This window comes from Caenorhabditis briggsae, assembly GCF_000004555.2.
Source record: "Caenorhabditis briggsae complete genome, chrIII, whole genome shotgun sequence".
NCBI classification, from domain to species: domain Eukaryota; kingdom Metazoa; phylum Nematoda; class Chromadorea; order Rhabditida; family Rhabditidae; genus Caenorhabditis; species Caenorhabditis briggsae.
The window spans coordinates 3,498,216-3,514,568 of record NC_013490.2 but is presented as its reverse complement, the minus strand read 5'-3'; the positions used below and the strand labels follow the sequence as shown (position 1 = coordinate 3,514,568).

At 35.3% G+C, this 16,353-nt stretch overlaps 2 protein-coding genes across 2 annotated transcripts in view; both read left to right on the top strand.

The window, feature by feature from the left end:
• Positions 1-7,760, top strand: part of CBG17488 — a gene marked incomplete at both ends in the record, with an annotated part of 8,669 nt that extends 909 nt beyond the window's left edge. Inside the window, 6 exons of the mRNA XM_045243561.1 lie at positions 113-202; positions 869-1,060; positions 2,917-3,182; positions 4,766-5,750; positions 6,473-6,519; positions 6,698-7,760. Coding sequence (XP_045096209.1) covers positions 113-202; positions 869-1,060; positions 2,917-3,182; positions 4,766-5,750; positions 6,473-6,519; positions 6,698-7,760 — 2,643 coding nt within the window. The remainder of the gene's footprint in view (positions 1-112; positions 203-868; positions 1,061-2,916; positions 3,183-4,765; positions 5,751-6,472; positions 6,520-6,697) is intronic.
• Positions 7,761-8,933: 1,173 nt separating this feature from the next.
• Positions 8,934-15,285, top strand: Cbr-hpo-7 (the record flags this gene model as incomplete). Its single annotated transcript, XM_045243560.1, has 8 exons — positions 8,934-9,000; positions 9,050-9,684; positions 9,729-11,386; positions 11,664-12,338; positions 12,895-13,296; positions 13,951-14,135; positions 14,286-14,443; positions 15,055-15,285. The coding sequence occupies 8 exons, from the start codon at positions 8,934-8,936 to the stop codon at positions 15,283-15,285; spliced, it is 4,011 nt and encodes a 1,336-aa protein (XP_045096208.1).
• Between the last annotated feature and the right edge of the window lie 1,068 nt (positions 15,286-16,353).

Here is a 16,353-nt window from a genome sequence, read left to right as displayed (position 1 = left end):
TGACCACCACCCTAAAAATGGCCTAGAAAACACATCAGGGAATTATAGGTCATTTTTAGGCCATCCGCTACGGTGGCCTAGAGCCTAGAAAGCAATTTTTCTTCATTTTCAGGTTCTCGTCGACGCGTTACCGTACCTCGACACGGAATACAATGAGACGGACCGACAGCTCGCGAGGAATCTTGTTGAGCACGAGTGCAAGGTAGGGAAGGTCCCATAACTACAGTAACCCGGAGAAAATAACAGAAAAACGGAAAGTTTAACATATATTTTAGGTTACGGTAGTTGTTGTTGTGAAAATCGTTAAAATGGGTCATTTTTCGCTGAAAATGGTTCAAAAATAGCTAAAAATAGTTAAAATTTACCTAGCATGGTCCAGAAACAACTGAAATTGGGTTAGTTTTAGCGGAAAATTGTCACAAAACTTTAAAAATTCGGGAATTTTTCTCTGAAAATGATCTAAAAATAGCTAAATTGTTAAAATCAACCTAAAATGGTCAAAAAACGGCTTAAATTCGGGCATTTTGAGCTGAAAATGGTTCAAAACCTGCTGAAAATCGTTGAAATTGGCCTAAAGTGGTAAAAAAAAGGTAAATTAACGGTAAATTAAGCTGAAAACGGTAAAAATATCTCGAAAATCCCTAAAAACCAGAATAAACAACAATTCTCAGTTTTCTGAAATTCTGAAAATCCGAAAAAAATTCCGTTTTTCAATTTTTTGGCACTTTTCAGCCAGTTTTGAAGCTGATAATTCAGTCAAAAAGCCCTAAAACTCAGGATTTTTTTTTAAAATTTCGGGGGTTTTTCGAATTATCACTAATAATGATAATTTATCAGCATTCAAAGAAAAGCTACTAAAAAATTGCAGACATTCCGCCCGACGAAAAACTATCTGACCCATCTGCCAGTGCCGGATTATGATGCATTCCTGACGCCTTGCATGCTCAAAGAAATGAGTCGAATGAAGAAAAAAGAGGAGATGGGAAAGTTGGATATGAGCCGGTGCGAACTACCACCACCGTCCGCTGTCAAGGGTGTGGATAGAAAGTTGTGGGCCAAGGTAAGAGGATTGGAGCTTAAATAGTTGGTTTTTGAGCTCAGAAAGGCTGAAAATCGGCTGGAAATTCAATTTTTGAGCCCAGAAATTTGGGGTTTTTAGCCTGAAAAATGGTAATTTTCAAGCATAAATTTGCATTTTAGGAGACTGAGAATCGAATTTTAAAGATTGGAAGTCTGAAATTTTGATTTTTGAGCTAAAAACTATATTTTTAGGATCAAAAATGGGATTTTTAGCCTTGAAACCCGACGTTTTTTTTTTCATTTTTTTTTCGAGTCTAAAATTGCAATTTTGAGTTTTGGAAATTGGATTTTTATAGCCTTGAAGCACGATTTTAGGCTCAGAATATACAAATTTTCAGCAAGGAAATGTGATAGTTGAGCTATAAAAGTGGTCATTTTTGAGCATAAATGTGCAGTTCAGCAACTTGAAAACGGGATTTCGTGCTGTAAAATACGATTTTTAGCCATTTTTGCGCGTAAATTCGCATTTTGGAGCATGAAAATGGGGATCTGGAGTCTTAATTAGCTGTTTTTTGAGACGAAACGCGCAATTTTGAGCTTCAAAAAACCAGATTTTTAGAGCTGGAGTACCATTTTTAAGCTTCGAAAAATCAGATTTTTTAGCTAATTGTAAGTAAATGCAACTTTAAAATAAGGTTTTTGACCTTGAAATTTGCAATTTTTGAGCTTTTTAATGGCATTTTCTAATCTAAACATGGACCTTGTGAGCCCGATTTTGAGCTTTGAAATGTGAATTTTATGGCTAAAAATCTGCGCTTGGGCCGAAAATTGCAAATTTAACCCTAAAAATGGAATTTTTAGCTTTCAAATTCGATTTTAGAGCTGAGCAATTGCCTTTAAAATGATATTTAAGCTGTAGAAATGGCTTTTTAGAGCGTAAATTTGCAATTTAGGAGCCTCAAAGTTGGATTTTCGAGCTTGGGATTCTGTAAAAAGTGGATTCCGAACTCTGAAAATCTCCGCTTTTCGAGCCAAATTGGTAACTTTTTGTATGGAAATATGATTTTTGAGGTTTCGAATGCCATCATTTCAGCCTGAAAGTGGGATATTTAGGCATTTTCAGGCTATTTTAGGCCATTTTAGGCCTTCTCTGGTCATTTTTTATAAATTTTGAATGATTTTAGGCCCTTATGAGGGCATTTTAGGCTCATTGAATATTTTTTAGGAGCCTGAAAACGGGATTTCGAGCTTACAAGTGAAATTTTGAGCTGTAAAATATCAGACTTGCAGCCATAAAATACAATTTTTAGCCATAGAAAATGCTATTTTGAGCTCAAAAGTGTGTGTTTGAGCTGTACAAATTGTGGTTTATAGTCTTAAAACTCGACTTTAAAGTCTAGAAAGTCTGAAAGTGTGGTTTTTGAGCACAAATTCTGAATTTAGCAACCTGAAAAATGGATTTTTTCTGTCTTAAAATTTGCTTCTTGAGCTGTAAAAATTTGGATTTTTGTTGGCATTCAAGTCTAGATTTTCGCCTAAAAATGAAGGTTTTTTGCCTTAAAGTAAAGAAATTAGCGCTGGAAGTTTGCTGGAAATTCTGAAAATCCGCGCTTCACCAGCCAAAATTCGCAATTTCGACTCAAAAAATAGGTTTTCAGCTTGTAAAATTGGGAGTTTAGCCTAGAAATACGATTTTTCAGCCTGAAAATTGCATATTTGAGCTCTGGATGGTTGTTTTTGAGCATTAATTTCCAATCTAGGTGTATGGAAATTGGGTTTTTGAGTGAAAAATGCAACTTTTTAGATCAGGAACACAATTTCAAGCCTTGCAGCACTCTTTTCGAGGCTAAAATCGCGATTTCAAGTCACAAAACCTATTCTATATCCATTTTGCAGGTGCTCCGCAACGCGAAGGCTCAAAACGAGCACCTGATGTTGCGTCAAATCAATCTGGAGCTGATGGATGAGTACGCGGCAGAGAACTATCTTCAACGGAACAAAGCAATGGAGCAGATACTGACGGAGGCGGAGAAGGAGCTTCGGAGCACCAGAGACGCGATTATGGAAATCCACGCGAGCCGGAAAATGGCTCAGTTGAAGGCGGGCGACAAAGTGAAACAGTTGGAGCAGTCGTGGGTCTCAATGGTCACCAATAATTATAAGTACGGTATTTTTAAATTACTGTACTTGTATTGATTACCGTAGTAGGGTTACTGTAGTAGCCAGAAGTCTTGGGATACTGTATTCAGAGTACTGTGAGACTGTTTGACAATCATGCAGTATATTGTATTGGGGTTACTGCAGGATTACTATGGAATTCTAAAATTTTTGGATCTTGAAATTCTAAAAATTCTGATATTCTAAAATACTAAATTTTCGAAATTCTAAAATTCAGAAAATTCTAGAATTCCAAAATTCTAAGATTCTGAAATTCTTGAAATTTGAAGATTGTAATTGGCCAATTTGAGGTTTCCGTTTGGCGATTGGAGAGCTACAGTAATCCTTGAGGAATTTCAGATTTTTAGAATCTTAGAATCGTAGAAGGCTTGAAATTGTCCAAAATCGACTATTAACGAGCTGAAAAAGTGAAAAATCGGCTGAAAATAATCTATAATAGGTTTAAATGGCCTAATCATGACCTAGGATTGACTAGGAAAGCCCTAAACTGTCCTAAAAGGAGCCTAAAATCATTCATAATCCATTAAATATGGCCTGACAATGGCCTAAAATCATTCGAAAGCCGTAAAAAATGGCCTAAGATTGACAAGGAAAGGCCTAAAATGGCCTAAAATAGTTTAAACTGGGTTTATATACCCTAAAAATGACCTAGATAAGCCCAAAAATCACCTAAAAATGGCCTACATTCATCCAAAATCTATAAAAAATGGCCTTAAAATAGCCTAAAATGGCCTAGGATTGACCAGGAAAGACCTAAAATGACTCAAAATAGCCAAAAATTGGCTTAGACCAGCCTATAAATGGGTCTAAAATGCCCTAAAATTATCCAAAAGCCATGACAAATAACCTAAAAATGGCCTAAGATTGACCAGGAAAGGCCTAGAATGGCCTAAACCAGCCTGAAAGAGACCGAAAACTATTCTGAAATACTAAAATTCTGAAAATTCCAAGATTCTATATTTTGTTTACTGTAGTTTTTTGTGAATTACTGTACTTGTGTTGGTTACTGTAGTAGGGTTACTGTAGCAGCCGGAAGCCTGGGATTACTGTATTCGGGCTACTGTAAGACTATTTGACAATCATGTGAATTCGGAAATTCTAAAATTCGAAAATTCAAAAATTCTAGAAATTCGAAAATTCGAAAAAATGCCTAAATTCAAAAATTCCAGAATGGAATTGGAGAATCGCCAAATGGAAAGCGACAATGCGAAACAGATCAAACGGCTGAAGCTGGATCCGGCAAAGTTGGAGGACAAGGAGGACCTCGAGAACTAATTTATTTCCTTTTTTATTCTAATTTTTCCCATTTTTCCCCCAAACTCTGATACTCTTTTTCTCCGTTTTTTTATAAATCTTTTGATCAAAAATACTGTGAAAATGCAACTTTTCTATTTTTTTTTTCGAAATTTCAATTTTTCTTCTCATAAAAGATTTTTTTGGTACAAATAAAATGCAAATTTTATGCAGAACTCGGCCTATATAAATATAAGAAATCGCTCCTGGTTTTGTATCAGTTTTTTCTGCTTTTCTTTCTTGGCTGAAAAAAAAAACCCCTCTCTGATTTAAGTCCGGACACCATTGCCGCCCTTCAAGAAGTCAAGGATCTCAACGTTGAAGGATTCTACACCGCTCTTCGAGACCTCTACCTGGCTGATGGATTTTCAACAAAAAGTACCATGAACAAAGTGATTTTGACTCAAAGTATCATTCCCGATTTTCAATTCCAAGGAGCAATTCAAGCTTTGAATAACACCCAATATGAAATCAAAAATGGAGATTATGGATTGAGAAGAATGAAAGGAATGATTAAACTAAACGAACCGGATGCTCTAACCCATCAGAATTGGCTTATCGATCTTGTTTCAATGATTCTGGAACAATCTGAATATTCCAAACAATTGGTCAGCTTTATTAGAGGTCTTGGAACTACTCTAATGGAGAACGGATACTCCAGAGAGACCTATTTCAATGGAACTATGCTCCGAGCTGAGATAAACAAAATTTGGAACTTGAATGAGACTTTAAAGGAGCGTTATATCGAGCCATTGGTCCTCCTGCATCATGTAGTGGGTCCAGAGAATTTTGACCTACTTGGAGATGTTCTGGAAGCCCAACCATGGTTAACTAGAGGAGGAATGCTCCTCAGAGATGTGGAATACTTCAGAATGTACCAGGATCGGATAATGGAAGCAATTTCGAATTCGGATATTGGGATTACTGTATTGAGCGGATTTCAAAAAGCTTATGAGGATATGTTCAATACTACTGGTGCTCCAGATACGCTGTTGAATCGATTGGTAATTTTTAGCATGAAGGATTCAACGATTTATGATGGCGGTGATGACAAATCTCCAGAGTATACAGCTGTGTGGAACGAAATCTGGGGAGAAATCAGTAGGAAATTAGGAAGGGCTCAACTGAGTCAAATCCAGTACATGTTCGTTGATGCCGTGAAAAAGGCGATGGACGAAACGGAAGCCTCGACAATCGGAGGGATGAATGGTCTTAAAAATACGTTTATTGCTGGAGCGAGATTGATTCAATCTTGGAGGGTTCGTTTTGAAATTCTGAAATTCTGAAATTAAAAATTCCAAAAATTAAAAATTTCCGAAACATTTTTAACTTCCAGAAAATTTTAAAATTCCAAAACTCGTAGGGTTACTGTATTTTGGTTACTAAAAACAAAAATAGTTGCTGTAGTTTTGATACTGTAGCTACATTCAGAAGCCTGAGATTACTGTATTTGTGGTATTGTACGTTTAAAAGAGTTTGAAATTCAAAATTTTTGAAATGTATGAAATTTCGAAAATCCTGGAAGAGAAGATTAGCAATATTGTACTTTTATTGATTACTGTAACTTTTGTACAGGACTGTAGTTTGGTTACTGTAGTTGAGATGTGGTTTAAGTGAACTATGCTACCGTCATAGTATCGGATAACTGCTTCATTCTGGAGTACTGTAGGTATGAAATTACTGTAGTTTGTGGCTAAGTACTGTGGTTGTATTGGCTACTGCAGTCTGGTTACTATAGTCGCTGTAGACAAATCTTGGGATTACTGTATTAGTGAAACTGTAAGACTGTTTTACACTAATGCGGATTACTGTAGTCTAAAATTCTAAAATTCTAAGAATTTGTGAAATTAAATACTGTAGTTTTGTATTTTGGATTACTGTAGTTCGGTCACTGTATTCGTGATCAGGTACTGTAGTTACTCTAGTTTCTTGTGGAGTACTGTGGTTGTCGATGACTGTACTTTATTGGTCGTTGTTGTAGGGTTATTGTAGCAGCCAAAAGCCTGGGATTGCTGTATTCTTAGTACTGTAAGACTGTTGTTTACTGTAGTTTGGTTACTGTAGAATGGTTTTTAAAAAATATGATCTGAATATAAACTTTCTAGAAAAATGTTTTTGGAAATTTTTAGTTTTTTATTTTGGGATTTTTTGAAAATTTCAACATTTCGTTTTCTAAAGTTCCAAATTTTCTATTCTAAAATTTCAGGTCCGTTGCAAATGCCAATTCTAAATGCCAAGAAGCCCTGAACATGTACTCTGAAGATGAAATAGCCTACAACAATCTCCAAAGAGCTCTTCAAATCGTTTTAAAACTGAGCAATACTGGTGATAATGGGAGAGAAGGCTACAAGGAATTGTTTGACTTGTATTTCGAGAAACCTGCTCCAACCATTCAACTTTTTTCACCATCTCGGTTTGAGAGTGCTACTACTATGAATGCATTGTTCGCCAGCGTACAAGAGGCGGATCCCAATGGATTGCTCATCCCTGTTCAATTGATGGCTAAACAGAAAACTGATCTTCAGAAGTTTGCTAATAACCTCAACACGCTTTCGGAGGATTCAACATTGGTGGAGACATTTAATTTGATTTTTGGAGTCCACCCAACCAGTTTCGAGGAAGCCCAAAAACTCAGATCAGCCCTTCAAAGCATCGGATCCATTTCCAGGAGTGATAGGGATCTTTTGGCGTACCTCCGATCGATTCGGGAGATTTTAAGAACTAACAAAGAAAAAGGTTCTAAGAACTCTGAGGATTTCTTTAATACTCTCTCTAAACTCTCGAATACTACAAGAAATGGATCTTGGATGGATGTCCATGAAGCACTTGCCCTTATCGATTCGATTTACCGAGCAGGACCTCCAGAGAGCCGCGGGCCCCGACTTGCTCCATTCAGAGAACTCGAAAGGACTCTTGGAACAGATGGAACGTACCGGGAAGTCTTTCTGGCTCTGCAAACCATCCTAGAGGATCCTGAAACTTCTAAAGCCAAATGTCAATTCATTAAGGACTTTTTCACTGGAATAGATGACGTTACTTCGGTTGTGGAGGCGTTTGGAGTAAAAACCGAGGACATCAGAAGAAATGTGGAGGATACGGTATTTGTGGATGCTCTGATCCGATTGCTCGAAGCATCAGAATCCCGGGAAGCTCTTGGTAGAATGATTGCATTCCACACGAAACACACGGTCGACCAAGATTATCCTGCACAATCGATCTTCAGGATTGAGGATCTGTTGGGGTATATGGCAAACAATGAATGGAGATGAGGTGAGCCAGAGCGCGTTTGCAAAACTGACCTTGTTTTGCCTATTTTTAGTTGCAAATCGTGAAGTTTGAAGCCCTACGAAAGCGATCCAGGTATTTTCCGATTTGCTTGAAAATTTTGCAGTATACTAAACAAAAATAGAGGTTCATTTTTATAGTTGACACCTTTTGCTAGCTACCGTAGTTTCTGAGATATGCGCCTTTAAAGATTATGCACGCTTTCACAGCTGGGAACAACCTGCGACGAGGGGGAGACGCTCTATTTTAAAGGCGCATAGCTCAAAAACTACGGTAGCTAGAAAAAAGTTGTCAATTAAAAAATTGAAGTTCTATTTTTGTTTAGTATACTGCAAAATTTTCAAGCAAATCGGAAAATTCTGGATCGCTTTTGTAGGGCTTCAAACTTCACGATTTTCAACTAAAAATAGGCAAAAAAAGGCCGATATTTATAAAAAAATTTGGCCAAAAGTGTATTTTTTCAGAAACTCGACATGGTCGCATGATATTTCTGTTGACTTCTACCTTTTCATTTTTATTTTTTATATTTAATAAACATTTTATTGCAAAACTGGAATTCATGATCTTACTAGAATCAAGTACTGAGATTTTCAGAAATTCTGAAAAAAAATCGAAAAATTATAAACCAGAATTTCGATTTTCAGAACTTTGAGAAACTTCAAAAAAATTGAAGTTTCCCTTTTTTACTCCATAGTCACAAATCCAAATATTCTGAACAATCCAGAATTTTCAGTGGATTTGGAGATTTCGAAAAGAATTTAAGGATTTTTTTTTGAATTTTTTAACTCCCACGAATTTCAGATATAAAAAAAACAGTTATTTTAAAAACGGAAAATCAGAATTTTCAGGTTTCAGAATTCCAGAACTTTGGAATATTCTAATCTGAAAATTCCAAAGATATCTGGGAACCTAAAAACCCTCACGTTCTTCCGAAATTCTCAAAAAATTTCTTGACCTTTTAAAAACGTGAAATCCCAAAAACCTTTTTTTTTTGGAAAGTCAGCGCCACGATTTTCCATAAAAGCCACAAAACTTGGCTGTTTCCGATTATTCCACTACTTTTCGAAGCTAATCAAAAATCGAATAGTGGCTATATCAACAAATAATGAGTAAGTTTTAAAAGAAAATTCTGGAAAAGATTGCTGAACTTTTCAGACATGCGCATCTTGTTCATATTGGTGTTCGTATCCTATGGATTCTCCAGGTTTTCTCGAGATACCAGTGGTAAGTCTTTTTGGTTTTTTTTTAAAGTTTATAATTTTTCATTTTTCAGATACTAATCTGAAACTCTCAGTGGATCGTATGGAAAAAATCGCAAGAATCACATATGGAATTTATGTTCAAAAAGGATTAACCGACGGTGAAATTTCCATTGACGAGATTTTTAAAATCAAGAACCTGAATCAAGTTTTCGAAGATTCTGGAGCCCTGAAAAACGAATTGAAATCTCTGGTTACTGTATCCCAATCGCTGAGAAAAAGTCCAGATATCGAGAAGAATCAGCAATATTTCCTGGCTCTGGAAGCTATTCGAAAGAAAGTTGATGGATTGGGTGATGTGGAAAAGTGGGCGGAGTCTGGAGAGATTCAGAAGATAACCCAGAATTTGAAAGACAAGGAAATTGATCTTCCGAAGGTTGAGAAGTTCTTGGAATATTGTGGAAAATTGGATGAGGCATTCGTATTTCTAACGGATAGGAAGAATTTGGATAACGCTGCGGATAAAGGTTTTGCCTCCTTACACTTTTCGGTTTTAAAAGACGAAGGAACATTGTTGGCTTCTGAAATCAAGATTCTGAATTCCGATCATCCAGACGTCAAGACGGTTTTTGATATCAAAAGTGTCAAGGATCCATTATCAGTGATTTTCCAAGCGACTGTGCTGCCAAAGAATTTGATAAACAATCCGGCTCGTTGACTACAAAATCTGAAGCTAAAGAGAAGAATTTCCAGAACTTCCAAGACATTTTTACGTATTCAAAAAAATCGAACAAAAATATCCAAGGATTGAAATCAGTTGAAGATTTCATGACGTCATCTGGAAACATTCCGAATCAAGCAACATTTGAAAAAGTGTTTGAAGACTTGAATGATCCTTGGCTCAAATCTGTTATCGAATCTCCTAATTTTTCAAAATCGCTGGAAAATTTGAAACTCTTTGAAGCTCATTCGCTGAAAAAAATTCGAGCCAATTTGAAAGGATCCGGAGGTCAAAAAGTTCCAATTATCGATCTACTTTTGACAATTGATTACAATCCAACGGAAGCTGAAACTGTGGCGAAAGAATTCAAAAATTGCCTAGAAAAAATTCCAAGAACAGCGATATCAACAACTGATATGGATTCGTTAAAAGCGAGTTGCCAAAACATGGAAAAATCAGTCGATGGCTTGAAGTCCATATTGGAAGCTCTTATGGAAATTTCAAAGGACCCGGAATTCCAACAAATGCTATCCGATGTCATTGGATTTGCTGAATCAAGTGTTGGTGACTTGCAAGGTGCCTTTGACAAGTTCAAAAGCTATCAGGATTACGGTAAATTCAATCAAAAAGTTTTAAAGATCAAAAGTCTGGTTGAGAAGATCAAAAATCTAAAGTCCGAGTTGAAGATCCACGCTTTAGCTGTTCATGATAATGTAGGCAAAGTTGTCGATTTTCAAAATAGCTACAAGTCATTATCCGAAGGATTTGGATGCTTGAAAAATGTCAAAAATTCTGGAAATCTCATTGGGATGATTGATCTGACTAGAAATATGGGAAAACTGAGTTCGAGCTCTTTGGATCCCTTGGAGAAGTATATTGAGAAGATTGAAAAAATCTCTCCAGATCTAAAGAAACTCCAAAACGACATGAACTCTCTCAAAGGAAAGGGATCGGATGGTTTGGATCTTTTGAAGGATCGGAAGACTCATTCGGAAGTGATTCAAATGGCCACCCATGGAATCGGTGCAATGAAGACTGCAATTGAAAAGAAGGCGGAGATTCAAAAGATGGTTCCAGAACTGAAATTGGTTGATGATCTAAAGAAAACTTCAAAATCCTTGGATCAAAAAGATTTGGATAATTTGGACTCCTTGGTCATGATGGAAGCCTCTCTTGATGAAATGTATCAGGGCTTGGAATCTTGGAAATTGTCTCTCAAAAATCCAGAATCCACGAATCTAATCGATCATCATGAGATTTTTGTCAAAGCCAAAGCTGTTTCTGGATTGTCTTTGGATCTTTTGGAAATTGGAACTTCGTTGGAAAAGTTGATCGGGGAAACGACGGATACTCAGAAGAAAGCCAAATTGGAGGAGGTTCTGAAAATGTTTGATGAGATGGCATTCGTTGGAATGGAGTTTTCAAGGTATTCCAAAAGTTTCGATGATTCTAAGAAGACGTTGACAGCACTGGACACTTTCTTTGCTAGTTTTGCCAAGAATCCGTCTGGATCTTCTGGTTCTTCTGCTTTTTCAACAAAGAATCCACCTGGATCTTCTGGTTCTTCTGCTTTTTCAACAAAGAATCCACCTGGATCTTCTGGTTCTTCTGCTTTTTCAACAAAGAATCCACCTGGATCTTCTGGTTCTTCTGCTTTTTCAACAACACAAATTTCGGCTCAATCTTCAGAGTGAGTTTTTCAGAAGGTTTAAAAACTCCAAAATTCCTAAAACTCTGAAATTAAAAAAAAATTAAAATTTTTTAAAATTCTGAAATTCGAAAAAATCGTGTTAAATCAAATTTTAAAATTTTTGTAAATTCAGAATCTCTGAAATACGAAAAATCCAAAAAAGGTTGAATGAAATTTTGAAAACTTAAAAATTAAATTCTGGATTGTTCTGAATTTTAGAAATTTTTGAATTTTTCAGGCTTTTTTTTTAATTTCTCAGACTTTTTTTAAATTTCAGCTACACCCACCTGATCATCGGAATTGCTCTCGCACTTCTATTTCTCATAGCTATAGTTCTCGGCTATATTTTTGGATACCCGAAGTTTAAAAAATTCATGGAGGAAAGGAAAAAGAGGAAACAAAGAAGAAAGGATGCAATCGCACCGGTCTCCCGAGATGGCGTCACCTTTGTACCAGAAGAAGCACCTGCAGTTCAACCTTCAACTCTACCAGAAAAAGAAGCTGAAAAAGAACCCTCACTCAACCCTCCACCCGCAGAGTTACTTCTGGACAAAACTCAATCGGATCACAATTCTAAAAAATCAAAAAAAGATGAAAAGGAGACAAAAGTGGGATCCAAGAAAGATGCTCCAGCGGAGAAAACTCAAGATGGTGAAGGTATTTTTATAGTTGTTTTTTTGATCTTTGACCTTAAAAATATTTCAGCAAGGTGTAAAATTAATGTTTCTCGCGACCTAATTAGCTGGTTGTGCGATACTATATTTGAGAAGCTGAGAAAGACGAAAGAGGTGAAAATTAAGGAAGCAAGTAAGAAGGAAAAAGCGATTGGCGAGAAAACCAAGATAGTTGGAAATGTCTATACGTTTTATTGGGAATTCGTCTCTTTGTGTTTTGCATATCTCTACATGAACAATACATCCGAATCGTTTTTCGGTGGAAATACTGATGGAAGGTTAGTTTTTGACAATTGTTTTTTTTTAGTTACCGTAGTTTTGGCGTCATGCGCCTTTAAATTTAGAATAGGAGTCTCAAGAAGTGCTTATTTTGAGTACGGGAAGTGTTTGGGGTTTTTTTTCGGTTCGAGAGTTAACATATTTACGCTATGGTTTCGAGTGAAAGATATGCACCTTTTTTTAGTTAGGGGTCTTAACGGAAGAGACGCAGGAAAGCATGAGTTTTAAAGGCGCATATCTCAAAAACTACTAACTAGAAAAAAGTTGTTAACATTAAAAATAAAAACAAAATCAGACCTTCATTTTTGTAATTTGCAATTTTAGCTAGCTTCCGTAGTTTTTGAGTTATGCGCCTTTAAAGTCGGGACACCTCCGAACATTTCTCAGCTAGAAGCATTGACAATCTTTAAAAGTGCATATTTCCAAAAGTAGGCTCAAAAAAAAAAAGTAAAAATCGAAAATTTTAGTGGCACCCCTCAACTCATAGCCCCCCGTTTTCCTTCTTTAAAAAAATCTAAAGGGCTCAAGATCTTTGTAAAAATTGATTTCTTTCAGAACAAAGTACGAAATTGAACCAAGAACACAGTTCGAAATAAAATACTGGGTTCAGAAACCGAATGGAAAGAGAAGAAAGTGGGTACAAAAAACACAACAAATGGATGCAAACACAGTGACATTTCCCAATAAGCTCCAATTCATTCTTGGAAAATCTCCAACGACCGAAGAGGAAGCATATTGGTTTTGGGTTATGATTAAGGAGTCAAAAACTAAAGAAGTGTTCATGATGAGTGGTTTCGAAGAAGATGGCAAGAATATGTGTTACGAGTATATTCCACTGGAAAAGGGACATATAAAGACATTCAAGAAAGACAATCAAGTGTATACAATCGAATGCAAAGAATACAAAGAAGTAGGAGGTGGACAGGTTGTGAGAAGACAGTTGGAAGTCACATACGAGTGAGATTTTAATTTTTTGGGAATTTTTTTTCAAAGGGAGACTCCGTCCAAAAATTATTTTATTTTGTTGCATCAAAATGTGTATGTAGATTCATATAGTAACAAAAAAAATTTGATTTTTCAACTTCTGAAAAGTTCTCGAATCGTTTTTTGAATTCCCGCAAATACTGAAAATTCTAGGCCACTTCAGCTTTGGAGGGAATTAAAAGAAAAGTCAATAACTGTCCGGAAGTTTCCAGAAAGGGCGAGAAAAGAACTTTAGCCTTTTTGAAATTTTAGAATTTTAGAATTTTAGAATTTTAGAATTTTAGAATTTTAGAATTTTAGAATTTTAGAATTTTAGAATTTTAGAATTTTAGAATTTTAGAATTTTAGAATTTTAGAATTTTAGAATTTTAGAATTTTAGAATTTTAGAATTTTAGAATTTTAGAATTTTAGAATTTTAGAATTTTAGAATTTTAGAATTTTAGAATTTTAGAATTTTAGAATTTTAGAATTTTAGAATTTTAGAATTTTAGAATTTTAGAATTTTAGAATTTTAGAATTGATCTACATATTTTGATGAATGAAAAAACTTCTGGTCAGAGTCCCCTTTTGAAAATAAAGAAAAAACTGTTTGAATGAGGAAAAATTTTGAAACCTTCGATTTCCAGAAAAGATTCCCCGAAATTGATAATTGAACATGTCCAATATATCAAAGCAAAAGATCTGAAATCGTTATCCGAAAGTCCGATGAATCCGGCTATCGTGGCGAAATTGGTTCGAATGGCAAGAATCAATAAGGAGCCAGTGATTGTTCATTGTCAGGATGGTGTCAATAGATCCGGAGCGTTTGCTTGTGAGTTATTTCAAAATAGCGAATAATCTGAATATTCGAAACTTTTTTCTTTTCAAACTTCTGAAAAACTTCTTTCTTAAGAAACTTCTGAAACCCAAAAAAACCAAATTCTCAAAAATTCAAAAAATTGAAACTTCGAAAAGTTTCCAGATATCGAATGGTTGATCCAAAGGTTCGGAAATAAACCTAATAAAGATATCGATTTTGTCCAAGAGCTTTTTTCGTTGAGAGCGATGAAGAAACACGCCGTCAGCAACGATATTCTCTTCGGATTTTCGATTATTGCATTTCTGGCTTTTCTTTATGGTGTAAGTTTTTTTTTTAGTTGGATATATATACATTCAAATTTTCATTTTCGCAGTTGAAAATTGTTTTTAGCTACCGTAGTTTTTGAGATATGCGCCTTTAAAGATTGAGCGCTTCTCTGAACTTGCATTTATAGACGACTTGTTTTTCAAGGCGCATAACTCGAAAACTACGGTAGCTAGAAAAAAGTTGTTTTGAATGAAAATAGAGAACCAAAATAGAGCTTCAGTGTCACAGTTGACACATATTTTCTAACTACCGTAGGTTTTGAGGGATGCGTTTTTAAAGATTGCACACGATCCTTACAGAAAGAACGTAAGAGAAGTCGCAACTTTGAAAGCGCGTATCTCAAAAACTACAGCAGCTAGAGGAAAGTTGTAAACTACAAAAATAAAGCTAAATTTTGGTTTTTTTTTTGCTGTAGTTAACAGTTTTTTCCAGCTGCCATAATTGTTAAAGATTGCGCACTCTTCTAGCGTCGAAGGTGTGCCAACTTTAAAATCGCATAATTCGAAAACTTCGACAGATAAAAAACATTGTAGACAACAAAAACAAAGTTCTGAATATTTTCAATTTCATTGAAAATGTTTAATCTGAAATTATACTATTCCAGGACGCCACATGTGAACTAATTGAGAAGCTGAAGATCGAGTATCATCTTCGCTTTAATTGGAAACGGGACAACGACTTCAAAGATGAAACCCAAGATGAAATAATGCAAATGGACCAGAAATGGATTGCTGATAAAGAAGATCTTGATTATGAAAGACAAGAACAGCAAAAGAGACTGGAAAAACTTCAAAAACTTAAGAAAGAAAACAAAAAAAACGTTCCAATTTTTTAATTACCCCCAATTATCTTTTCCCGATTTTTACATTTTTCTACTAATAATTATTTTCGTAGAAAATAAAATTTTCTTACTCATCCTCTAATTATCTAACCTGGCTATCCTAATTAGAATACAATTATCAATGTATCTGTGTTTTGTGTGTTCGTATTGTATTCCTTTTCTCTTTTTTCTCTTTTTCCACGACGGAAGGTCGTAATCAATAAATAAATAAATTAATTAATTAATTAATTACCCAAAAAATTGGACCCCAGCAGGATTATTCATCCTCCTCCCACATATTGAATTCTTCGAAATTTATGTGAAGAAAATTCTGGAAATTTTTAATTGATGTGGAAATTCTAATTACATTAATCCAAACTACAGTAATCCAACACTAATCAGAATATATATATATTTTGAAAATTTGAGAACATCTTGAACGTTTTAAAGGTATTTTTGAAATTCTTGAATGTGCCCAAACTCACATTGAGATTTTTGAGAAATCTAACTTTGAAGCTTTGAGAACAAATGTTTGGCATAATTGGATTCTTTAGAACACCTTGGAGAATACTGAACAAACTAGAGCTCCATTTTTGTAGTAACTTTTTCTTAGCTACTGTAGTACTTGAGGTATGCGCCTTTAAAGATTGCGCACGCTCCGAGTGGAAAAAAGTAAAGGGTGTCCCAACTTTAAGGTGGCATATCTCGAAAACTACGGTAACTAAAAAAAAGTTGTTAACTATGAAAATGAAGCTCTATTTCTGTTTATTGTTTTTGTAGTTGACAACTTCTTACTAGCTACTGTAGTTTTTGAGATATGCGCCTTTAAAGATTGCGAGCCCTCCTAGAGGAAAGAAGTAAGGGGTGTCCCAACTTTAAAGGCGCAAATTTCGAAAACTACGGTAGCTATAAAAAAGTTGTAATACGGTAGCTATAAAAAAGACGAAATTGAAGGTCTATTTATTTCCTGTACATTGTGACGTATTAAAAGCCATCTGAAAGGACTGAGACGCTATTACATAGGCTTACATTAATCCAAAAAATTTTTTTTTCCAGAGTCGATTACTCAATTGAAGAAAGTAC